The sequence below is a fragment of the Gossypium hirsutum genome, chromosome D09 (genome assembly GCF_007990345.1).
Source record: "Gossypium hirsutum isolate 1008001.06 chromosome D09, Gossypium_hirsutum_v2.1, whole genome shotgun sequence".
NCBI lineage: Eukaryota > Viridiplantae > Streptophyta > Magnoliopsida > Malvales > Malvaceae > Gossypium > Gossypium hirsutum.
Window position 1 is genome coordinate 53,499,098 of NC_053445.1, and position 27,978 is coordinate 53,527,075.

At 33.0% G+C, this 27,978-nt stretch overlaps 2 protein-coding genes and 1 long non-coding RNA gene across 5 annotated transcripts; 2 read left to right on the top strand and 1 right to left on the bottom strand.

Annotated features, from left to right (window-relative positions):
- On the top strand, nucleotides 1-27,977 carry LOC107926402 (pectinesterase). 3 transcript variants are annotated; one of them, XM_041101433.1, is made up of 3 exons: nucleotides 1-1,131; nucleotides 1,222-1,505; nucleotides 27,549-27,977. In XM_041101433.1, exons 1-3 carry the CDS (start codon nucleotides 147-149, stop codon nucleotides 27,963-27,965), a joined length of 1,686 nt encoding a protein of 561 aa, XP_040957367.1. In that variant the 5' UTR covers nucleotides 1-146; the 3' UTR covers nucleotides 27,966-27,977. The 3 variants fall into 3 exon arrangements, with proteins under 3 accessions (XP_040957367.1, XP_040957366.1, XP_016712739.2); XM_041101432.1 differs by having other exon boundaries at nucleotides 1,222-1,491; nucleotides 27,535-27,977; XM_016857250.2 differs by lacking the exon at nucleotides 27,549-27,977 and having other exon boundaries at nucleotides 1,222-2,027.
- On the top strand, nucleotides 7,899-9,925 carry LOC107926401 (pectinesterase). Its single transcript, XM_016857249.2, has 2 exons — nucleotides 7,899-9,036; nucleotides 9,127-9,925. The coding sequence occupies exons 1-2, from the start codon at nucleotides 8,052-8,054 to the stop codon at nucleotides 9,825-9,827; spliced, it is 1,686 nt and encodes a 561-aa protein (XP_016712738.2). The 5' UTR covers nucleotides 7,899-8,051; the 3' UTR covers nucleotides 9,828-9,925.
- LOC121221055 (uncharacterized) lies at nucleotides 14,347-20,333 on the bottom strand. Its single transcript, XR_005918344.1, has 3 exons — nucleotides 20,246-20,333; nucleotides 19,730-19,802; nucleotides 14,347-14,774 (listed from the first exon to the last, which is right to left on the bottom strand). It is a non-coding gene; the product is annotated as an uncharacterized lncRNA (long non-coding RNA).
- Nucleotide 27,978: the final 1 nt, after the last annotated feature.

Below are 27,978 nucleotides of genomic sequence, written 5' to 3' on the forward strand. Positions count from 1 at the left end.
GCTTCTGCTCAAGGGGCCATAAGTGATAAGCAATAAGCAACTCCAGAACTTCAAAAAAGGTTTTCTTCTTTCTTGCTTTCTTTTCTTCAGGGGAAAGAAAGAGAGAAGAAGAAACTTTTTTTTAAAACAAAAAAAGTTGTTTAAAAATGGCGAATACTGCTATTATTGGTATTTGTGCGGTGTTCCTGGTGGCCTTGGTGGTAGCCGTGGTGGTGGGTGTTACGCACATAAAAAACAAGAGCGATGGTGAAGAGATATCAAGTTCGAACAAAGCTGTGCAAGCCCTATGTCAACCCACGAATTATAAAGAGACGTGCCAGAAAAGCTTGGCGTCGTCAAATTCTAGCGACGTTAAGGAGCTGATAAGGACAGGTTTCCAAGCCGGGCTAGTCGAGATAAAGAACGTGTTAGCCCATTCAGTGACGGTCCAAGAGTTGATCAAGGATGAGAACAACAAAGCGGCACTTGGTGTCTGCCAAGAGGTGTTGGACTTAGCCATTGATGACTTTCAAAAGTCATTCGACATGCTAGGGGAATACGACATGAGCAAGATCGGAAAATACCTTTTGGAACTGAAGACCTGGCTAAGCGGTGCATTCACGAGTCAACAGACATGTATAGACTCATTCGCGGAATCAAGTAACGAATCATCGCAGAAGATGCAATCAATCTTGAAGACTAGCATGGAGATTACTAGCAATGCTTTAGCGATGCTTAATGGGTTATCCACCATCGTGAATGAACTTAACATTCCAAATGTCGGCAACATCGACACCACAGGGGTCAATCGTAAGCTTTTGTCGGCTGAGGATATGCTTGAGTGGATTAGTCAAGCTGACCGAAAACTCCTTCAAGCAAAACCAATGGATTTGAAGCCTAACGTTGTGGTTGCTAAAGATGGTAGCGGGAAATATGATACTATTAACAAGGCCTTGGCTGAAGTCCCCGTGAAAAGTCCCAATCGATTTGTTATTCACATTAAGGCTGGTACTTACAAGGAACAAATCAACGTGACTAAGCAGATGACTAATGTTGTATTCATTGGTGATGGACCAACCAAGACAATCATCACAAATGACATTAGCGTCGCTAAGAATCCACCGGTTAGAACATACCGCACTGCAACTGTTGGTAAGTAGTATTATATACATATATAAGTTTTGGTGGTGAGGTAAGGTGGCTAACTAGCATATATGTATGCATGTTTGTGAAATATTTTAGGTGTGGGTGGGGCTGGTTTCATGGCCAAGGACATTGGATTCGATAACTCAGCAGGACCCGAAGGTCATCAAGCAGTTGCCTTTAGGGCCACTGCTGATAGGGTCATCATGTTCAACTGCCATTTCACTGGGTACCAAGACACTCTTTACGCTCACAGAGAGAGACAGTTATATAGCAACTGTCTCATCACCGGAACGGTGGATTTCATCTTCGGGGATGCGGCGAGCATTTTCCAAAACTGTATGCTCATCGTGAGGAAGCCAGGGCCAGGCCAAAACTGCATGGTTACTGCACAAGGAAGGAATGATCTTGGAACAAACTCAGCCATTGTGCTTCAAAACTGCACCATCTCGGGGGCCCCTGATTACATCCCAGTGAAGGATAAGAACAAGGCGTACTTGGGGCGTCCTTGGAAACAATTCGCTAGGTCCATCATAATGCAATCTAGGATCGACGACATCATTCAACCAGAGGGTTATGCCCCCATGACAGGCACCATAGGAATAGACACTTCTTTCATTGCCGAGTTTGGAAACAGGGGACCCGGTGCCGATACCAGCCGTAGGGTAGCATGGAAAGGTATCAAAAAGATAGATATAAATGAAGCTAACAAATGGACTCCTCGCATCTTTCTCGAATCCGAGACTTGGATTCCGAGTTCCAGCGTTCCCTATAGTCCCGACATGGTCTCTGGAGTCTAAGCAGCTTATTATCAATACCAACGCCATTAGTTTGCTTATTATCATATCATTGTTCTAATTATGTCGTTTTTTACTAATTAATTAAACAGTTTTTTTTATCTTTTATCTATCTATGTATATATGTTGAATTCTTTGGTTTCCCAATTGTTGTTTCCATTCACTTATTAATGATGCTTGCAAAACCCAAAAATTAAGTCAACGTTTAAATATTATTGAACTTAATTTAATATAATTTTTTTAAGGATTATTTGGATTGATAATGTTGTTTCCCTAATGTAGATACATTCTTTAAATAGATTTAATAAAATTATTATTATCAAACTTAATTACAAGATTTAATAAAAATTAGTTTATTTATAATAATTACTAATATAATATTAAAAATTAATAAAAACAATTATATTATAAAAAATCAATCTTATTTTTTATTTATTTTTTATATGGACTTAAGCAAGCATCCCACTCGTGGAATCAAAGATTTGATCAAGCGGTAAAGATTTTTGAATTTGAGCAGAACAGAGAAGAACATTGTGTTTATAAACATTTAGGGGATGAAAGGTGGTCTTTCTCTTTCTACATGTCGGGTGAAATTCTACTAGTTGAGAATGATGTAGGGATATTGTCATCGTTTAAACTATGGTTAACCCAACAATTTAATATGAAGGACCTGAGAGAAGCTAATTCTGTTCTGGGTATTCGAAAGAACAAAGTGATAGCACTATCGCAAGATTCATACATAGACAAGATATTGTAGCACTATGTTATAAGTGATTCGAAGAAGGGTAATCAATCTTCTAATATCGAGAATTCACCTTTCTTTGGAGGATTGTCCTAAGACACTGGAAGAAAATGAGAACATCAGAAAGATTCATTATGCTTCAGCAATAGGAAGTCTCATGTATGCTATGTTGTGCATGCAACCAAATATCTATTTTGCAGTAGGTTTGGTGAGTCGATATCAGGTGAATCCAAGACTAAGACACTGACAAACAATTAGTACAATTAATAATGATCAATGAATAGAAAATGTTAGGATTTTTTGTAGGACTCGTCTTTCAGCTTAGTTAAGATGCATTGATGGGCTCCTTGTAGTTCATTTCTATCTGTATTAGTCCAACACCCATCATGTCATTCTATCTATCTTGGATTGTTTCTTTCTCTGAATTTACCTTTTCAGCTTGCTTTAATGACCGACAACTCTTTCTATAGGTCACAAAGATTGATGATTTGCAATGCCACATGATTACACAACCACCGTAGCCTGCACTTAGCATTTTTGCCTCGTAATAAGGGTGCAAAGTATGGTTTAAACTTGTCACTTATCATGTCTCTGCTTGTGTCATTGCTCCAAAGTAGCTTTTCAGATATACTTAAGGTAATGGTTGGCACGGGTGTTGCTGAATGAATTAGCAAGTGAATTTGTACTAAACTTCCTAAATCTCAGATCTACAAATTTTTAAGTTATTCTATTTTTGGTTTACTATATTGCTTTATTCGTTGACGACATGTCTCTTGCAATGTCAGTGCACTCCATGATGCTTATCGCTCATCTATACTTATTAACTGCCCAACTTGATTGAGTCTGGCTATATGAGCATAGGTTCTATCTATATATATTTTTCCAATTTTGTTCAACATCCGAAAAATTCCTAGGCCTTCAAATCTCCAAGGTTCATGGTTAAGGTCTAAAGGTATGCAATGGCTAATCAATTTAAGTTTATCAACTATGTCTATTAATTTTTTTTCTATTTTTCCTTGAAAATTCATGTATCAACAGACACTCTTCTACTAGCTCGACCTTAATTACCAATGTTTCTATTGGTTGATCTGCATTATGCTACTATTATATTTCAACTTTATTGGTAGAATCAAAGGGTTTTAGGACAATGAGTTTCATGATGGTCTAATTCTTTGGCTTGCTAGCCATTTTCCCCACTAGCTCTATATCTTCCCCTTCTGCAGTGGCGTTTAACTCGTCTGGATACTATTTTGTCTGCTGAGATGACTAATAGCCTAGGATTTCTACTTCTTCACAAGCGTCTATAATTTCATTCTCTTCTTTGCTCAACTCCGGACTTAGCACATCATGGTACCTTTTTGATGGTATATCATTGTGGTTGTTATTATCTTTGGAAAGATCTTCATACAATCCTTCTTCATAAGTATTTTGATCATAATCAAAGTCTTCGTCAGACCACATATAATAGAAATCATTCGTGACTTTGTGCTGACTGATTATTTTGTGCCTAGGATTCCTAAGAATAAAGAAATGTTAAAAATTTTAATTAACAAAATAATTTGAAAGTTGTAACTATAAACCACAAATTTCCTAATTATTCTTTTAAAATGAAAAAAATCAAAATCAATCTAGTGACGTTACCTCCCCAACAATGGCTCCAACAACTTGACCGCCTTCGGACGTACTAACGCCCAGCGTGTGAATACTGCAATAAAATGGATAATTACGAGATGGTATCCATAAGTGTATAGGTCGAGTTGTAATATAGTTTTTACAAAGAAGTAGGTGAGTACTCCGAGGATCGTACCTAGGGGAAGCAAGTGTTAGATTAATTCTAACCTAAACATTAAAAGATCTAATTAGTACTTTAAATAAATTATACTACGAAAGTATATAAAAAGGGTTTTTAAAGGTTTTTAATAATAATAAAATCAAATAACATAAATGAAATAAAACTAAATAGATAGAAGAGTAGAGTAAATTAAATCTTGATTATGGGTGATTAGCTCGCTTTAGTAATCCTCATCAACTGTCACTTCGGGTTCCTTGTCAATCAACTAGTCACTACCCTAGCAGGATCTTCTGATCTTCCACTAACATAACAAGTCAGCAAGAACTACTTATCTTCTGACCTCACAGTTCAAACTAGTTTGGGGTAAAGGTGTTCACGAATGGGAAGTGCCAATTTTGGATTAATTCCCACTTAGATGACTTTTCGGGGTTGTCAAACCTAGGTTTTGTTTTATGTTCTTCCTTTTCCAAATAGTTGATCCCTTGAGTAATCCTACAAAATAGTTATATAGATCGTACATCCACTCGCTAATCCCCCATACAGGGACTAGTTCCTCATAGCTTTCATAGACAATATAAAATAAATATAAAGAGAAAACATGCTAATTAAAACGACAAGATAAAGTAAATGAAAGAGTCTGGTTGTATTTATGTTAATTGTGAATCCCCAATGTTTGAATGCTTCCACAATTCATATTTCTTGAAATCAACAAGAACAACTAAAAGAAATCTAAAACCTAATAACGAAAGAAATTTAAACTGAATTTTACAAAGAGAACTTAGGCTAAAGGATTGATGTCCATAACAAGTGACAAATGAGTCTATTTATAGCTTTCAGGTGGCCATCGTCCTTAACCTTAGGTTAGCCGACGTTTCTAAACTTGAAAGTTTGATTGTGCAGACCAAAATGCTCTTACTTTGTGTTTTGATTTCATCACAGAGTCGATGTCGTGACACACCAGGAACTGTGTCGCGACATAGCAACCAGTATACTCCTTTGCAACTATCTTTAGTCTGTGCCTCGACATCCTCAGTCTGTGTCGCGAAATTGATGGTAGTCTTGAACTTTCTTCATTCTGCTCATTATGTTGCGACATCAAGCATCGCATGTTGCAACATAGTGACCAGTATCAGTTTAGTATGCCTTCTAAAAGTCTCCTACACACTCACCAAGTGCGTTAGCTCTCCTTTAGGCCTTATTCAACCCATAAGGCTAATAAAAGACTCAATTTGCACATTTTATTAAATGCAAATAAAACTAAGAAAACTTAACTAAAACGTAACGAAAGTGCTTGTATTCAAACTCTTCAAATACGAAAACTAGTTTGATATGCTACACCAAATTATGGTAGATCAGTTATGCATGCAAAATATAAAAGACATAATAGTGAGATGTGAAATTAACTTTATTTATTTATTCATCATTCAAATAAATAGAAAATAATTACATGTTCACCACAATATGGGCACATTTCCCAACACTCTACTCGTCGGAACGTCAAGACATTCGCGTTGTCAGGAAGAGCTTTCGTTTCTCATTCGGACAAGACTATCTGTTTGGGCCGAATAGAGGCATTCTCCCACATATTTGATGAAACAATTTAAATTTAAATTTATTTTATTATGGTTTTTGGGACTATAATATTTTTTAATTTTGGGTTATGGCATGTGTTCTTTTTAAGTTTGGATTTTTGCATGCATTCAATTTCATTAAATTGAACAAACCAAATTAATCTTCTTAACATCATATAAAATATGGTTTAGAGTAAAAAATGATGGTTTCACCTAAACAAAAATCAACTAAGTTTACCCAAAAATGTCACAACACATATTAAATTTGGACTTTTAAGTTTAACTCAATGTAAAATCTTATGTTTTTGATAAATATATGACTACTACCTAAATTTTCTAAAAATCAGAAAAATAAAAGTTACGAGAACTGAACTGTTCTACTAGGCCATTTCGGTGGCCAATGTAACTTTCAAGATCCAATTATAATGCCTGGTTTGGGTCTAGGGAAGTTACAGTTACGGCTGAAAATTTCAAGCAATTGGAAAAAGATGGAGTTGAACAGGTGCTCACGAGAGAAGATGGCTAGAGACAATTAATGCTAACGGCGGGAAATTGGAAAAAATTACTATTGACAAGCAAGTTTTGTCGGATGTGAGTGAAAATGTTGAATTATGGGGTGGTGATGGTAGAAAGTCAAATATTGAAGGTGACATGAAAGGGGTGACGTTGCTTAGTACTGATAACATAGGTGTAAAATTGAAGTGGGAGTAAATAACTGGGGCAAGGAAAGTAAGTGTTGGCAAGTCCAATTTCAAGATGGATCGGACACTAGCGTTGGGCTATTTAGATGGGAATAAGGTTACGTTGAAATAGCTGAGGTGATGGGTGGAGAATGAGATAATATAACTGCAGGCAAGGAATTGGTTGAAATTACGAAGAGGAAATTGAATAGGAGTATATAGCCAAAGGAGACAGTAAAGTTTTTTTAGTTACGAGTTTAAGCCTCGACCAAAAATTCAATTACATTATTTAACGTTGATCTGATAACAAAATGTCCTGCACCATTAAAAGTAGTTGTGTGAATACGTGCAACCCAATTGCGCAATCTCTAGCCCCTTTAGACATCACCACATCTACCGCCTTGAAGGAGGCAACAAACTTATTTAATAATATGATTTGAATTAAATATATGTTTAATATTAGTGTACCGCATTATTTTACATCATAATATTATGATTATAATAATTATTATTTCAATTTCTACTCATGCACAGGTTTGCTTTAACAATAAAGAATCCATATTAATAGTCAAATTTTAAACATATTAAATAAAAATAAATAATAATGCATTTTATAATATTATTTTTTAAAATTATTTTTAAATCATTTTAAATAATAATAATTTAATTAAATATAAATTTGAGAATAAATATATACATTATTATATTATATTATTTATGATATGATATCTTACAAATGTTTCGAACAACATTAGTTACCATTTAATCCACAAAGCTTTAATTTATAAGTGTCAAAGAAAAATCCTAAAACACAAAAGATTTAAAAAAGTAATATTTAATTTACAATTTAGCATTTAAATTAAATTTATATATTAATTATTTCGATACTTACAATATCAATTTATTTCAAAAATATTTTACTCAAACATATATAAATAAAAAAAGTATATCAACTACATCTTAACATTAGCCTTTTTTTTGAACAATTTCAAAGCCCGAGATTTTAGAAGAATAAGAAATAGAAGATTAAAACACCATAGTTTTATAGAGCCATTAATATCCATAAAATTTAAACAAATTCCCGCAGGGCACTCTCCACCATGAAACATTTTAAACTAAATATGGCCATTTTTTTCGGTTTTAACTAATTCATTTTTTAATATAAATATGGAACTTCAATAGCATATTATTCAAGCTTCTGCTCAAGGGGCCATAAGTGATAAACAATAAGAAGCCCCACAACTTCAAATAAGGTTTTCTTCTTTCTTGCTTTCTTTTCTTTTCTTCAGGGGGAAAGAAAGAGAGAAGAAGATACTTTTTTTGAAACAAAAAAAAAGTTGTTTAAAAATGGCGAATAATGCTATTATTGGTATTTGTGCGGTGTTCTTGGTGGCCTTGGTGGTAGCCGTGGTGGTGGGTGTTACGCACATAAAAAATAAGAGCGATGGTGAAGAGATATCGAGTTCGAACAAAGCCGTGCAAGCCCTATGTCAACCCACGAATTATAAAGAGACGTGCCAGAAAAGCTTGGCGTCGTCAAATTCTAGCGACGTTAAGGAGCTGATAAGGACAGGTTTCCAATCCGGGCTAGTCGAGATAAAGAACGTGTTAGCCCATTCAGTGACGGTCCAAGAGTTGATCAAGGATGAGAACAACAAAGCGGCACTTGGTGTCTGCCAAGAGGTGTTGGACTTAGCCATTGATGACTTTCAAAAGTCATTCGACATGCTAGGGGAATACGACATGAGCAAGATCGGAAAATACCTTTTGGAACTGAAGACCTGGCTAAGCGGTGCATTCACGAGTCAACAAACATGTATAGACTCATTCGCGGAATCAAGTAACGAATCATCGCAGAAGATGCAATCAATCTTGAAGACTAGCATGGAGATTACTAGCAATGCTTTAGCCATGCTTAATGGGTTATCCACCATCGTGAAGGAACTTAACATTCCAAACGTCGGCAACATCGACACCACGGGGGTCAATCGTAAGCTTTTGTCGGCTGAGGATATGCCTGAGTGGATTAGTCAAGCTGACCGAAAACTCCTTCAAGCAAAACCAATGGATTTGAAACCTAACGTTGTGGTTGCTAAAGATGGTAGCGGGAAATATGATACTATTAACAAGGCATTGGCTGAAGTCCCCGTGAAAAGTCCCGATCGATTTGTTATTCACATTAAGGCTGGTACTTACAAGGAGCAAATCAACGTGACCAAGCAGATGACTAATGTTGTATTCATTGGTGATGGCCCAACCAAGACCATTATCACAAATGACATTAGTGTCGCTAAGAATCCACCGGTTAAAACATATCGCACTGCAACTGTTGGTAAGTAGTATTATATACATATATAAGTTTTGGTGGTGAAGTGTGGTGGCTAACTAGTATATATGTATGTATGTTTGTGAAATATTTTAGCTGCGGATGGGGCTGGTTTCATGGCCAAGGACATTGGATTCGATAACTCAGCAGGACCCGAAGGTCATCAAGCAGTGGCCTTTAGGGCCACTGCTGATAGGGTCATCATGTTCAACTGCCATTTCACTGGGTACCAAGACACTCTCTACGCTCACAGAGAGAGACAGTTATATAGCAACTGTCTCATCACCGGAACGGTAGATTTCATCTTCGGGGATGCGGCGAGCATTTTCCAGAACTGTATGCTCGTCGTGAGGAAGCCAGGGCCAGGACAAAACTGCATGGTTACTGCACAAGGAAGGAATGATCTTGGAACAAACTCAGCAATTGTGCTTCAAAACTGCACCATCTCGGGCGCCCCTGATTACATCCCAGTGAAGGATACGAACAAGGCATACTTGGGGCGTCCTTGGAAACAATTCGCTAGGTCCATCATAATGCAATCTAGGATCGACGACATCATTCAACCAGAGGGTTATGCCCCCATGACAGGCACCATAGGAATAGACACTTCTTTCATTGCCGAGTTTGGAAACAGGGGACCCGGTGCCGATACCAGCCGTAGGGTAGCATGGAAAGGTATCAAAAAGATAGATATAAATGAAGCCAACAAATGGACTCCTCGCGTCTTTCTCGAATCTGAGACTTGGATTCCAAGTTCCGGCGTTCCCTATAGTCCCGACATGGTCTCTGGAGTCTAAGCAGCTTATTATCAATACCAACGCCATTAGTATGCTTATTATCATATCATTGTTCTAATTATGTCATTGTTTACTAATTAATTAAACAGTTTTTTTAATCTTTTATCTATCTCTATATATATGTTGAATTCTTTGGTTTCCCGATTGTTGTTTCCATTCACTTATTAATGATGTTTGCAAAACCCAAAAATTAAGTCAACTTTCAAATATTATTGAACTTAATTTAATATAATTTTTTAAGGATTATTTGGATTGATAATGTTGTTTCCCTAATGTAGACAGTTTACTTTAAATAGATTTAATAAAATTATTATTATCAAACTTAATTACAAGATTTAATAAAAAATAGTTTATTAAGTAACAATTACTAATATAATATTAAAAATTAATAAAAACAAATATATTATAAAAAAATCAATCTTCTTTTTTATATATATTTTTTATATATGGACTTAAGCAAGCATCCCGCTCATGAAATCATAGATTTGATCAAGCGGTCAAGATTGTTGAATTTGAGCAAAACATAGAAAAACATTGTGTTTATAAATATTTAGGGGATGAAAAGGTGGTCATTCTCGTTCTATATGTCGGGTGAAATTCTAATAGTTGAGAATGATGTAGGGATATTGTTATCGTTTAAACTATGGTTAACCCAACAGTTTAGGGTGAAGGACTTGGGAGAAGCTTATTTTGTTCTGGGCATTTGAATCATAATGGATCGAATGAACAAAGTGATAGCACTATCGTAAGATTCATACATAGACAAGATGTAACAACTCGTTTTTCAATGGTATCGAAAATAGTGGTTTTGGGGCCACAAATCTGATGATTAAGTTTGTAAATATTATTATTTAATATTTACGAGTCAAATAAAGTTTTAAAAAGGTTTTCGATTTGGTAATTTATGTTATATAAATGATAAATTAAGTTGAAGTTGTAAGACCCTAAAGTCAAGTGGTTTTAGAAAATGAGGTATCGGTACCTCGTTTCTATATATCGAGTCATAAACATTTTTATAAATATTTACGGAGTGTTATTAAGGTTGTATTAAAGTTTCATTAAGAAATTTTAATGTTTAAAAGGATAATTAGGTATAAAGGTCTAAATTGAAAAATGTGCAAAAGTTGAATGCTATTACTTAAATGGATCTAATATATATGGAAAGGTAAATTCTTGGACTTGGATGGTAATTATGCCATATTTAATGTGAGTGGATATTCATAGGAAGGTTGCATGGTAAATCTTGTAAATTTTAAAGGTTATAATAGTAATTAATTAATATAAACTAAAATAACTTAACCTAAAATTATCATCCTTTTCCTTCTTTAATTTCTTTAACCGAATGGCTATGGTGGGTGAAGGAAAACCATTCGGCCAATTTATTTTGGGGTGCTTGGTAAGCTATTTTCACCCATTTCTCTTAATTTTTATGTTTTTGAGATCGTTGAAACTAGGTCTAGCTAGCTCGTACATTCGATTTTGAAATTGTTAAAGGTATTGAATTTTTCCATTGATGAATATTATGAATTTAGATATTAAATGATAAATTTGAGGTGTTGTTTAGTATTTAAAAGTATTTTGTTAAATGAATTTGAGGAATTTCCCGATTAGGGACTAAATTGTTAAAATAATAAAATATAAGGATTTGATGTGAAAATTTTATAAATATGGGCTGTATTGGGAGCTATAAACACTCGTCTAAGATCAAATTTGGGTAAAAATGGTTAATCTACATGTTTTAGGCTCAGGGACTAAATTGAATAAAAATAAAATGTTAGGGACAATTTTGTAAAAATGTCAAAAATGACTAAATTGCATAAAATAATTTTTTTTACTAATCTATAGTAGTAAATTGAATGAAATTATTAATTTAGATCAAGATCGAGTGAAAAATCGAGAAGAATAGAAAATTACCAAAATGCACATATACTTTGACATTTCTGCAATTTAGCTTTGTTAGTATGTACGGTTAGCATTTAACATTAATATGAATTGTTGAGTAGATTAACATGGTACAACTTATATATTTATTTTTAATTGTTGATAATTAATGGTAGTTTGAGATATAATATTAAATTTGATGCTCGGTTTGGATTGAATGCGGGATAGAGTACAATCGTGATTTTGTGTGTTTTATGTAACACCCCCTAACCCCAAACTGTCGCCAGAACAAGGTTACGAGGCATTACCGGACATGTCAAACAATTTACAAATAATTCTTAAATAAAAAACCAACATATTAAAATAATTCATAAATACATATAAATTTCACTAATTGATTCCATTCATTTTTTTTTCTTTTATAAAAATTTCGATAGCATTTCTGCTTATTTTTACATAAAACCCCCTGCAAAATTTCAAAACATAACCAACCCAATTCTAGTATTTCAATCAAGGCATTTATATACTTATCTTACTTGACATATTGACGTAACAACTTAATTAATAAAAATCCTACTATCATTTCTAATTAACTCATAAAACTAATCAAGTAATTTCAATTCGATACCAATGCCATAAATGACTTCTACCATTTTACTAATATAATCATCAAAACACATAATATCTTACTTTACAACAAAACTATATAACATACCAAAATAACTATTATAATTCTTATGTACATGCCACTTTCATTTAAGGAAGAAAACATCACTGAAAACTCTATGCAGGAGTCGGGATTGTAACACCCCTTACCCGTATTCAACTCTGGAATAGGGCAAGAGGCATTACTAGAACACTTACACATGTAAACGTATTAAACCGAGTTACAAAATTTCATTCAAATTTAAACTCTTCAAATTTTTAACATGCTTTTATAATTCTTTACAACATATCCTCAAAATATTATATTCATAACAAGTAGGGCCTACGAGACCTGATACTTACTCATGTAATTCAAAGCTCCATTTCCATTTTATTCAATTCGCAATCTTTCATGTTCACTGTAACACCCCTAACCCGTATACGTTGCTGTATTAGAATTACAAGGCATTACCGAGCAAACACAACCAATCAAGAAATATAATCAAGCTATCAATCATACTAATTATCATTTATATAAATAGACCTATGCCATAGTTGAATCATTTAAATCAATCACATTGAACATTCAACCTAGAATATATAAAAAAACTAAGTTTAAACATAATGATCAAGCCATTTTTAACTAAACCGAAATTAAGCATAAGAATTAGACTATTAAAACATATTCTTTAATACCAAATTCAAAAACGAAAAGAGACAAGCCATTTTCGCATGGCTCATATTTACATATCAAAAAATAATTTAAACATATTAATTAGACTATACATGCCATAGGTTCGAGTTCAAAATATACAAAATACCAAGAACGGTCGATAGTGTGATAGACTAAGCTGACGATCCCCGAACTCGTAACGCGTCTCCATAATCTATAAACAAATAAACAAAAACAATCAAAGTAAGCTTCTAAAACTCAGTAAGTTCATAGCATATCAAAATACATATTAACGATCACTTGTATTATCATTATATACATAAAAAAATTTAAGTTATATACATCATCATTAATTGCATATATATATTCCAAATATACTTATCGGCCACACGTGCCGAATGCACACATATATGTATATATACTTTAGTTCACATATGCCGAACGCATAGATATATATATACTTACCAGACACAAAGATTCGAGCTTTTAAATGCTCTTCAAAAACATAGCAACAGATGTTCATATATTAATCCTATATAAATAACCAAATCATATACATATATATATTCAATGTATACAATCACTTAATTAAAACAGATTCAACGGCACATAGACTGCTAGACTTATAGCTTGATTCAGATCACCGGCACGTAGCCTGCTAGGTTTATAACCTGATTCAAATCACCGGCACGTAGCCTGCTAGGTTTATAACCCGATTCAAATCACCGGCACGTAGCCTGCTAGGTTTATAACCCGATTCAAATCACCGGCACATAGCCTGCTAGGTTTATAACCCGATTCAAATCACCGGCACGTAGCCTGCTAGGCGCTTAGCCTGAAAATCTCAATTTCACAGATACAAGGATGATTTCTCGTATATTTCTTAATAACAACATACATTCATAACATTTATATATAATTCACAATCTCAACTCTATCTCAAGAAAATTGGTAGTCCATGTTTGAATCATGCAAGCATTTAAAATTTATACTTTTAATTCAATGCAAATCTTAAACCTATATATATATACAATCAACCATGTATATCAATATATAATTCCATACCTAATTTCAATACATATACTTTTAAATTTTTAGCTCATCAAATATATAATAGATGTACATTTATATTTATATATATATACATATTCGAACTTAATTTATGCATATGTATATATATAACACTCATGCTTAAAATTCATTATAAGAACATATACATATATGTAAGCATGCTTATTCAAATATAGCATATATATATAAATTATAATTCACATGTACATATCTATTAAAAACTTCTCTTACAATTATGGGTTACATAACTTCAAATAAATCCATGAGTTTATACACATATATATTATACAATTCTTTAATTAAAATCAAGAATTTATACCTATGCAATATTCATACTTTAACTAATTTCAATAACTTTTATATATACATGCTTATTCGAATATCAACTATACTCTCATACATTTCTTACCTTTATTTCAACCCATAAATCTATACAAGATTATACTTTTATATTCGAACATTCTATATATATAAATATCATCCATACTTAAAAATTTACTCAATCAATATACTTTTAATTATAGCTCAACTCCAAATACAATTAGTATACATGAATAAATATTAACATAATAAATTTTAATTGCTAATAGACTTACCTCGGATATCAGCGGACACGATCGACTATTCGATTACTTTCGTTTTTCCCCGATCCAAATTCGTTTTCTTCGTTTCTTGATCTAAACATAATCAAATTTAACTTTTTTTATTCATCAAAACATTCAATTAAGTTCAAAAATACATAAATGGGAAAATTACCATTTTGCCCCTAACATTTTGCACTTTTTGCAATTTAGTCCTTTTTGCACAAAACACAAAATACACAAAATTTGCCCATACCACACAAGAGCCGAATATTCATGGTTCTCATACATGTCCACACATTGCATTTATTTCATATTTTAGTCCTTCAAAAATTTATTTTCACAATTTAACTCTAATTACACAAATTCACTAAAAATTTAAAGACAAAACATGTTAATCTAACACATATATTTCATATTTCATCAACTAACATGACAAAACTCAAACATTCATCAATGGCACATTTCAAAATCATCAACAATTCACAAAATTAATACATGGGTTTTGAAGTATTCAAAGCATCGATCTCAAAAACGTAAAAATTATCAAAAACCGAAACAATTTCATACCTTAATCAAGCTAGTAAAGTGCCGAAACCCTAAATGCCATGGATGTTTTCTTTCTTTGCAACATTCGGCCAACAAAAGAGATGATAATGGCTTGTTTTATGTTTTGTTTTATTATACTATACATTATTTATTAATTTACTTATTTAACCTTTAATAATTAATAAACAAAACATATATAATAAGGTTATATTAGTCCTTTGCCACCCACTATCTATGTTTTAGTCTAATTGCATCATTAATCCCCCATTTTAAAAAGACAACAACAATTAGGTACTTTTAGATTTAACCCCTAAATTTTTATTTTAAGCGATTTAATCCTTTTATTTAATCGGACACTCAAATGAGAAAATTAGAACACGAAAATTTCACACAATTAAATTCACACATAATAAACACACAAAATAATATTAAAATATTTTTTTGACTCAGACTTGTGGTCCCGAAACCACTATATCCGATTAGAGTCAAAACCGGGTTGTTACATTCACAATTCAAATCAATTTCTCAATCCAATACATATATATTTCAATACCACACTCTCATACTATGAAACTTTATTTTCCCATATGAGCTTAAACCATGATCATCACATATCAAAGACAAATGTTCTTGACATTTTCATCACATAAACCGAATTAATCAATGCAACTCAATGATATAATCATCCATATATCATTATCATCACACACACATATATATATATATATATGTCATGACTAAATTTCTTAAACATTTGATCAATTGTTTTTCAATACCGCAATAGTTCCTTCAGTACCAATACGTATTTACCATTCAATTTAACATTTACCGATTATAATCGGCCTTATGACCATTATACACAATTCTTTCATACATTTTATTGTCCTCCTCCTCCTCTCCATTCCACATCCTTTATGTATAAAACATGCTTAAATAGTATTATACATAATTTCACTTTCCACTTATATTTAGATTTAAAGCTGTCTAATCGAGTTACAGTCACCAAATTATTTTTATCTGGAGCTACAGAGCTCCGAATTAAGTTCCGCTAATTTTTCCTGAAACTAGACTCACATATCTTCTTTCCATAAAATTTTCAGAATTTTTGGTTTAGCTAATTAGTACAGTTTCTTCTTTAAACTCTCCCCTGTTTCACTGCTTAACAGCTCTAACTCCTCTTCACTAAAAATTGTTTATCTCTTTGTACAGAATTCAAATGATGTTCTCGTTTGTTTCTCTTGAAAATAGACTCAATTAGGAATTCAAGAATGTAAATTAAAAGCCATAATTATTTTTGTACAATTTTTAGTGATTTTTAAAAGTCAGAACAGTGGATTCCAAAATCATTCTAGCTCTGTCTCACTAAAATTCAAATATCTCATAATATAAAACTCATTTTCTTGCTCTATTTCTTTTACGTGAAAATATACTCATTCAGCTTCAATTTCATATATTATTCAGTCTCTAATTCAATTTCCACCATTTTTGGTGATTTTTCAAAATCACACAACTATTGCTGTCTAAACTGTTTTGTTGCTAAATGTACACTTTCATAATTTCACTTTTTCACTTTCAATCACAATTCAATTCAAAATTCACTTTTCCATTTCTAAGTCGATATTCAATTCAATTCCACACCTATATTCATTAACCAATTACACTTAGTCAATTTCCCGATGAACACTTCGGAATAATAACAGATACACAGTGGATTCAGCACGCAGCAACCACTCTTTGTAATCAATTATGCTGGTTCACATAGTAGCATGCACATAGTACTACACAGGTGAACATCACTATCTGATACACGTAGTAGCCTTCACATAGTACTACACACGTGATCGAAGCTATCCGGTACACATAGTAGCCTGCACATAGTACTACACATGCGACCTATCATTCTGATACACGTAGTAGCCTACACATAGTACTACACACGTGATCAAGTTTTACGGTTCACAAAGTAGCCTTCACATAGTACTACACACGTGATCAAAGCTTTTCGGTACACCTAGTAGCCTTCACTTAGTACTACACATGTGACCATTATTTATCGATACACGTAGTAGCCTTCACACAGTACTACACAAGTGACCAAAGCTTCTCGGTACACATTGTAGCCTTCACTTAGTACTACACATATGACCATTATTTATCGATACACGTAGTAGCCTTCACACAGTACTACACACGTGTTCATCGATACCTTACTCAAATTTTTACCGTTCCGACAGTTCCACAAAGATTCTTACTTCCCAATAATTTACAATTTCTCCATAACACATTATAATACCAATCTTTCCACTCAACTCCATAACCAATTTAATAATTTGATTTGAATCACTTCAACCATTACTTTCATTTTCACATAGTGGCCTACACACAGTCCATACCACATATGTAATCATTTCTGTCACTTCATTCAAAACACCCATTTTTATTCCGAATGTTCAATCGGGAAATTTCTCACTTTTTCTCATTTTTTTTTACTAATCAAAGTCAATTCCTTGTCTTTCTTAACTTATAATAACATATTTAGCTTATATTACATTCAAATTATTCAATCCAGTCCAAAAATCATATTTTGGAAAAATTACATTTTTGCCCCTAATGTTTCACAAAATTACGATTTTGTCCCTAGGCTCGGAAATTAAACTTTATTTATTTTTCTTATGTAATATAACATGATGAACATTTTTCCCTTCTACAGAAACATCAAATTGTTGCTCTAAAGTGCACTTATGAACATTAGGTATTTTTACCGATTAAGTCGTTTTACTCGTTTTCGCTGAAAATCGCTTAGCAAAAATCGTTTAACATAATTCTAAGCTTCATATTCTATCATGAAACATCAAAATTCACACTTTTCATCTATGGGTAATTTTTCAAACATAAATTCTAGCTCGAATTAATGGTAGAAATAGCTTAAGCAAGTTATCAGGATTCGAAAAATACAAAGAACAAGAAAAACGGGGCTAGAACGGACTTACCATGAAGCTTGGAAGATGAAAAAACCCTAGCCATGGTGTTCCCTTGCTACATACGGCCATGGAGGAAAGAATTGAAGAAGATGATAATTTATTTCATGTTATTTTGTCTTTATTCATTAATTAAGTTATTTTACCAAAATGCCCTTAAATAGCTTACTTACTAACCATGTCTATTTTTGTCCATAAATAACCAATGGTTGAATTACCATTTAAGGACCTCCAATTTAAAATTTCATAATAATTAGACACCTCTAACTTGTAGAACTCAACTTTTGCACTTTTTACAATTTAGTCATTTTGACTAAATTGAGTGCCCAAACGTCGAAATTTTCGAACGAAATTTTCACAAAATCATTCCGTGAAATCGTAGACCATAAAAATATAAGAAAAAAATTTTTCCTTGTCGAATTTATGGTCCCGAAACCACTGTTCCGACTAGGCCCAAAATCGGGCTATTACAGGGATTGTCCTGGATGCTGAACTGAGACTCTGACCCCTTTTCAACATGCGCACGGAAACAACCGTACGCTGAGTATTTTATACTCAGTGGTATTACCATAATTCAAATTATAATAACAATAAAGAATTATAATTACGAAGCATGTAACTATCCGATTTCTTAATATCAATTAATTCATAAACTTTCATTATTTAACAATAACAATACAATTTTTTAGCTATCTTCAATCTCAATCACATATCACATGTAGCAATTTCAATCACTACATAAACATTAAATTCATGCCTTTTATTTTCAATATCAATTTCAATCTACAAATTTTTAATTTTCTCATATTCAATACCACAATCGATCAAATTCATTTGATTTTCTCATTTCAATTATTCACCCTATTAACAATTTGAACTTTGACGGATACACGGATTCCAACCCAAACACGCCAATACGGCACATTGTGCCTAAAACGGTACATAGTACCTGATCAGTATACGACACATAAGTGCCTGAAATGACACACGAGGTGCCTGATACGACACATAAAGTGCCTGAGATACGACACATAAAGTGCCTGATCGGCAAAGCCGATAAATCCCGTGCTCTTCCAAATCCTATTGCATGCCAACTATATCCGACTTAGCCCAACTAGTTAATAGGGTATTCAAATTCTCAATTCTCTTTCATTTTCAATTCAAGATCACTTTTCCACTTTCTAATCAATTAACAATTTAATACCAATACATATTTCAAATAATCACATTCAATTCAAACCACTTTTCAATCATTACACAATTCACATATTCACACATATTCATAAATTAATTCACTTTATTTAATTCATATTTTAAATTCATTTTTCAATCAAATTCAAATCACTAATTACTTTTTAATCAATATACATTTCAAATACTCACATATTTCCTTCATTCAATTTGATTTGATTCAATTCAAATCACTATTATCATTTCAATTGCTTACCTAATTTTACTTACCATGCATTTTAATTAAAATATAACAATTAATAATAAATAGATTTGAATTATAGTAATACAAACCCGAATTTGCTCGATTATTCCTCAACGACCTTCTCCTCCCCTTTTTGTGCTGATACCTCGAATTCTTTACTTGCTATGAAAATTAAATAATTAAATAATTAATTACAGCACAAATTTTACAATAAAAATAAAATTTCTATCAAATTTTATACTTTAATTCCAATTTAATCCTAACTAGATTTATCTACTTTTCTAATTTAATTCACACTCTATTTCTATTCAAATTTCTTCTAAACTCAAATTTATCTACTAATTTTTCAGAATTTTTCACTAATTTCGAATTTTCCTCAATTTAATCCCTAAAATTCAAAACTTATAGTTTAGTTTACAATTCAATCCTTTATTCAATTCCAAATAAATTTTCTATCAAATAAATCCTCAATTCCATCATTTATTCAACATAAACCCTACTCAAAAATCTATTAACTTTCAATTTTTCAACTTAAATCCAAGAGTATTTCACTCTAGGATTCCAAAAACATCAAATTTATGAGAAAATGACTTGATTTAGCTTACCTATTAAACTTCAAGCTTCAAAATCTCAATTTTCCCCCTTTCTTTTCTTTCCCTTTTTCTTCCCATGTTTTCGACTCTTTCTCTGTTTCTTTTCTGTTCTTCTTCTCTTTTTCTATTCTTTTATTTCATTTGTTTTCTTTTACTTTTTTTATAATAATATAATATATAATAATTAATATAAATATCTTTTACCACACATGTCATATTCATAACTATACATTTGTCCTAATCTTATTTATCTCACAATATAATAATAATAATAATAATTTAATAATATATTTTAACACATAAAAATATTAAATTTTTATGCTTGTGCCGCCTCAAATTTGGCAATTGGCATAATTGCCTATTTAATCCCATTTATTTTATTTTAATCTATAATTAAACTTTCACTTTTATTGTAATTTAATCCTTTTTACTAACTACTCTTAATTAGACTAAATTCACCTAATTAAGCACTAAACTAAACTCATAATTACTTCTAATAATTATTTTCGAACTCAATTTACTAAGACGGAGGCCCGATATTATATTTTTTCGATGCCCATGAATTTTTGGGTCATTACATTTTAGGGGTATAGAGTGGAGATGATATTGGAGGGAGATGTCTGTATATTACCCGAGTAAATTGATGTTCAGCATTTGTTGTGAACTCTCGTGTTATACTCTATGTCTGGTGTGTTTCGGTTGGATTAGCTCTTATGAGCTTCCATCCGGCGTGTTTCAGTTGGATTAGCTCTTATGAGCTTATGTCTGGTGTGTTCGGTTGATTTGATGATGTACTCTTATCCGTAATTCATTCTTCAAATGAAAAATCTCGGTAAGGTAATCTGTTTAATGAATTTGAAAGATTTATTATTTATTGAATATTAATCTGAACATAGATGAATTCATCGATTGAAATTGTGGATGATAGGGAATTCTCATGGTTGATTATTATTGTTTGAATTGTTGTATTTGCTTCGGTAAGATTTATCGTTTAATGTGTCGAACTTACTAAGCTTCATTAAGCTTACTTGTATTGTTTAATGTCATTATAGATTCTCGAAAGGTTGGACGATCGGATCGGCACTCAAGTCACACTATCCAGCTCAATTCGATAGTTTTTGGAACGTTTAATTTATATTATATGGCATGTATAGGCTCTTGTGTGATTATCGTTAATGTTTTGGTTTATATAAAAACTATGGATGATTTTTTGTTTAAATGGTCAACTTATATAATATATGAGAATGAGGTATAGTTTCTATGATAATGTGAATGATATGTATGAAAGAAATGTTATGATTGAGATACCTTTGATAGGTATTTCAGATAGGTATTGCTTGAATGAATTGATGAGTTGAATTGATAATTATTTTGATGTATAATTATATATACTTGTGGTACCAATGAGAGTACATTGGTTAGGCACTTAATAGGTTGGTTTTGGTGTGTTTTTGGCTCAATTAAAGTCATTTTGATTTGGTATTTTGATTGGTATTTGAGTTTCTTAAGGTCCAAGCAAACTTGAAATGGTAATATTGTGTTTTAAGGTTCATTTTGGGTCCACACGGCCTGAAATGGTATTTGACTTCCAAACGTGTCGAGATTCGAGGAAATCAATAGCAGGTTGTGTTGTTGTCCTAGGTGATCTATTGTAAGTTGATACGTCAAATTAAACTCTCAAATACACTTAAGGAGCTTATCTTTAAACAATTTTAGTGTCTTTTATATGTTTTTTATTTTTAATAATTTTTTTATTAGTTTCAAGTCATTTCTGATACCCAAATTGGCCAATTGTGGCATAGAACTGTCCATGGGCCGGGCGGCCCGGCTCGACGGCCCGCCCGAAATATGGGAGGGTTCGGGTAAAAATATAGGCCCGAAATATGGGCTTGGGCAAAAAAACGAGGCTCGTTTAAAAAATGGGCCGGGCTAGGGCTCAACTTTTTTGGCCCGGCCCGGCCCGAATATAATAAATATATTTTTTATTTTTATTTTTTAATTTTAAAATACTTTAAAAATATTTTTTTTTATTTTTTTTATTTTTAAAATATTTTTTTTGTGTTTATTAAAAATCGGGCCGGGCCGGGCCGGGCTCGGGCTTACTCTTTTTTCCGGGCCGGGCCTGAGCAAAATTTTAGGTCCATATTTCGGGCCGGGCCGGGCCCGGGCCGGGCCCGGGCCTAAGAGTCGGGCCGAAATTTTTTTCCGGGCCCGGCCCGGCCCATGGACAGCTCTATTGTGGCATGGGAAACCTAACAAGTTGATTAAGTGATGTAGGGAGTCGGCGGTGGCCTGAACAGGAAGAAAATATCACCTACAAGTGGGTATCACGATATCAAAGTATGGAAGTGTAATACCCTTGAAAAAACTGAAATGAAAAAAATCGGGGCCGACTACTGTGACATGATGTCGAAATCATTTTTAAATTTAGAAAAAATAGGGATCGACTTTTAAAATGAAAACGGGGAGTCGCCACCGATCTTTTATTGAGGTGTGATCGGATCACCTTAGAAATAATTTTAGGTCTGCGAATTTTGAGAAAACGGGTTCGGGAGTCAGTTACGTACGAGGAAGGGTTAGCACCCTCGTGACGCCCAAAATTGGTACTGAATTGATTGTTTAATGTATTAATGTCAAAATTTGAAAATATTTTAAAATACGATCCTTTTAACTTGAATAAATTGAATAATAAAATACTCTTATTTCAAAGAAATAGAATGTCACACCCAGTGAGTTAAGGCGCAACATTTTTAATCTTCCAAAATTAAGTTTATCTTTTTACTTTTAAAACCCATGCATGTTGAGAAGGATATTTGGTTATTTGGGTCAAATGAAAAAATCAAAACCCAGTAAGTTAGGGTTCAATTTCCCAAAATTCCTAAATACCGCATATTGCCTTTATTTTTAGAAGAATCCTCGTCTCGAGAAAATAACATGTCATATCCAATGCATTAGGACACAACATATTGAATTCCCGAGAATGAGCTTTTATTTATGTGTTTTGATTAAAGAAAATTTGATTATTTAGATTCAACGAGAAAAATTAAAACCCAATACGTTAGGGCTCAATTCTCTCGAGGATTCCAAATATCGTGTAACACCTCTTTCCCGAGACTGTCGCTGGAATCGAGTACGAGATGTCATCCAATTTAACTTACCAATTCGGAGCATAAAAATTTACTTTTAAATTAAATTCACTGTTCACAACAAAACTGTCCACCTGCGTGACTGTCACTAATTTAATTATAGCTCGAGTTACAGAACTCGAAATTTAAATCCGTAAATTTTCCCTGAAACTAGACTCATATTCTTACTTACCATAAAATTTTTAGAATTTTTGGTTTAACCAATTAGTGCAGTTTATTCATTGAAGTCTCCCCTGTTTCACTACTTAACAGTTCTGACCTCTTAACACTAAAAATCAATTATCTCATTGTACAGAATTCATATAAGGTTATAATTTATTTCTTTTGAAAATAAACTCACTAAGGAATCTATACATATAAATTTTAGCTTATAATTATCTCTGTACAATTTATAATGATTTTCTAAAGTTAGAACAGGGGACTACAAAAACCATTCTGACCCTGTCTCACTAAAATTCAAATATCTCAAAATAAAGAATTCCTTTGCCTACACCGTTTCTTTCATATAAAAATAGACTTGATAAGATTTAATTCCATATATAATTCACTCTCTAATTCCATTTCTACTATTTATGGTAAATTTTAACATTCACGTCACTGCTGCTGTCAAAGAAACTGCTTCTTTGAATTAGTTACTATTTAACATACATAACACCCAAAACATAATTTTTACTAACTATTTCAATAGCTAATCTTAGCCATATCATTTGAACGTGCTCAAAATGATTAAGACTCTATACATGCCATAGTTTAAACATTTTGAAAAGCACATAATACCGAGATGATTATGATAGTGTGATACAAGCTTCGACGATCCACAATTCGATCAAGTTCAAATCACTATAAAACAAAGGAAAAGAAGAAAGGTGTAAGCTACTAATAGCTTAGTAAGTTACATGTAAACAATAGGTACTCATTTAATAATTAACACTTTTAATATATAACTAATCAAAATATTTCTTAGCAATTTCAATCACTTACACATGCACAATCTTACCAATTCACTTGCATATACATTTTCACACTTAACATTTATCACATATGCTCATTCTTTCATTTGTACCTGCATACACACTTCATTTCATATTCATTTTAACTCATTATTAATCCCATTGAACACTCGGAATATACACAGATACGTAGAGATTTAGCACAATAGTGCCACACTGATATGTAGCCGAAGCTACCACTGAATGTAGCCGAAGCTACCACTGATCAATAACACTGGAAATGTCCACGGGCCTGCTCACACAAGCTGTCAGGTGTCTGCAACACATGCTAGATCACCCAGCACCCGGGACTCACTGTAACACTGATCTCTAGTGACATGTCACTTGTATCCACTTCTATTCCTAAGTTCAACCGGGAATTTACACTTAACACTTTATTTTTTAACACTTTAACACTTGAATAATTCATGAACAATTTTCCTTCCACATTCAATATTAATTCACATATCAAATATAATTCACAATTTATAAAAAATATAACTGTTATTTACACGTAACTTACCTCGGATGCAAAACGACTATTTTTGTAATTTAGTCGATAACTTTCTCTTTTCCCCGATCACTTCCACTATTTCTTCTTTCTTGATCTATATTAACACAATTTAATACATTTTATCAATATTCCATTCAAATACAATTCATACACAACATTTTGGCACATTTACATTTTTCCCCATAACTTTTCAAAATTCCACTTTTGTCCCTAAGCTCGTAAAAATAAAATTCACTAAATTTTTAAATTTCAAACTTCACTAAATCATATTTCATGCTCATAACAGCCCTCAATTTCACAAAATCACAACTTTATGCACACTTTACCATCTTTCACAATTTAGCCCTTTTTCAACATTTTCATCAAAATTCATCTAGTAAAACTTGTAATTAACACTTCAAACATTCATTATCTAACATCACTAATCAATTTACAATTATATCATGAATGGGTCAATTTTTAAACTTTAATTTCATTTAAATTAAATGGTAGAAACATGAAATTCAAGCTTCAATAAGCAAAAAAATACGAAAATAATTAAAAACGGGGCAAGAAATCACTTACAATTGAGCTTAGGAAGTTCAAGAACCCTAGCTATGGTGACATGAATTTTTTTGGCAGCAAACGTCTGATTTTGAAGAAGATGGACACTTATTTTCACTTTATTTTGTCTTTTATTCACTTTTGACAAAAATGCCCTTGACCCATTACTTAGATATTTTTCTAGAATTACCCTTTTGTGTCCATATCACTAATTTATGGTCTAATTGCCACATAAACACTTCCAATTTCATGCAATAATTCAATTAAGTCATTTAATCACTAATTAGACACACTTTGCATTTTTCTCAATTTAGTCCTAAAAATTCAATTAGGCACTAAATCATTAAAATTTCCTATCCATATTTTCACACAATATTTCAATCAATCAGTAACTAATAAAAATTTATAAAATTAAAATATTTCACTTCGAATTTGTGGTTACGAAACCACTATTCCGATTAGGCCCTATTTCGGGCTATCACAATTCTCCCCCCTTAGGGATTTTCGTCCCCGAAAATCTTACCAGTGAATAAGTTGGGATACTGTTTCCTCATAGCCTCCTCGGTTTCCCATGTTGCCTCTTCCACTCCATGCCGTTGCCATAACACTTTCACTAAAGCAATTTCTTTGTTTCTTAACTGTTTTACTTCTCGTGCTAAGATTCGAATCGGCTCTTCTTCGTATGTCATATCCGATCGAATTTCCACTTTAGTCGGTGAAATCACATGCGATGGGTCCGATCGATATCGCCTCAACATAGAAACATGAAACACATTATGAAATCTTTCCAATTCCGATGGTAAAGACAATCGATAAGCCACTGGACCAATTCTTTCTACCACTTCATACGGACCAATAAATCTTGGACTTAATTTACCTTTATGGCCAAATCTCAGAATTTTCTTCCATGGAGACACTTTCAAAAATACTTTATCACCCACTTGAAACTCAATCTCTTTTCTTTTCAAATTCGCATACGACTTTTGTCGATCCGATGTAGCTTTCAAACAATCACGGATTATCTTCACTTTTTCTTCGGTTTCTTTTACCAAATCAACTCCATGTAACTGATTTTCATTAAGTTCAGTCCAATATAATGGAGTCCGACACTTTCGTCCATACAACGCTTCATAAGGTGTCATTTTTATGCTCGATTGATAACTATTATTATATGCAAATTCCACCAAAGGTAAATATCTTTCCCAATTACCTTCAAATTCCAACACACAACATCTCAACTTATCTTCGAGTATTTGAATTACTTTTTCAGACTGTTCATCGGTTTGAGGGTGGAATGCCGTACTAAAATTCAATTTAGTACTCAATGCCTCTTGTAATTTCTTCCAAAACCTTGAAGTAAATCGTGGATCTCTATCAGATATAATAGACATAGGCACACCATGTAATCGAACTATCTCAGCAATATACAATTCAGCTAACTTGTCAAGTGAAAAACTCATTCACACAGGAATGAAATGAGCCGACTTAGTCAATCGATCAACTATAACTCAAATTGAGTCTTTCTTTTTCGGTGACAATGGCAATCCAGAAACAAAATCTATAGTAATTCTATCCCACTTCCACTCGGGCACCATAATAGGTTGAAGTAATCCTGAAGGTACTTGGTGTTCAGCTTTTACTTGGTGGCACACTAAACACTTTGTCACATACTCGGAGATATCCCGTTTCATACCCAGCCACCAATATAATTTCTTCAAATCATTGTACATTATTACACTACCGGGGTGAACTGCCAAACGACTATCATGTGCTTCTTGCAAAATTTTCTGAATTAAATCAACATTTTTCGGAACACATATTCTGTCACGAAATATTAAACATCCATCTGAATCAATCCGAAAATCAGAATTATCATCCATTGCACACTGAGTCTTTTTTCTTTGCAATTCATTATCCACTTTCTAAGCCTCACAAATTTCTTGAAGAAACAATGGTCTAGCTTTTAACTCTGCATCAATGTTAATCTCGTATTCAAAGCTCTCAAAGCAAAGAGAGATTTTCTGCTCAAAGCATCAGCAACTATATTGGCTTTTCCCGGATGATAATCAATCAGCAACTATATGCTCGTCGTGAGGAAGCCAGGGCCAGGCCAAAACTGCATGGTTACTGCACAAGGAAGGAATGATCTTGGAACAAACTCAGCCATTGTGCTTCAAAACTGCACCATCTCGGGCGCCCCTGATTACATCCCAGTGAAGGATACGAACAAGGCGTACTTGGGGCGTCCTTGGAAACAATTTGCTAGGTCCATCATAATGCAATCTAGGATCGACGACATCATTCAACCAGAGGGTTATGCCCCCATGACAGGCACCATAGGAATAGACACTTCTTTCATTGCCGAGTTTGGAAACAGGGGACCCGGTGCCGATACCAGCCGTAGGGTAGCATGGAAAGGTATCAAAAAGATAGATATAAATGAAGCCAACAAATGGACTCCTCGCGTCTTTCTCGAATCCGAGACTTGGATTCTGAGTTCCGGCGTTCCCTATAGTCCCGACATGGTCCCTGGAGTCTAAACATCTTATTATC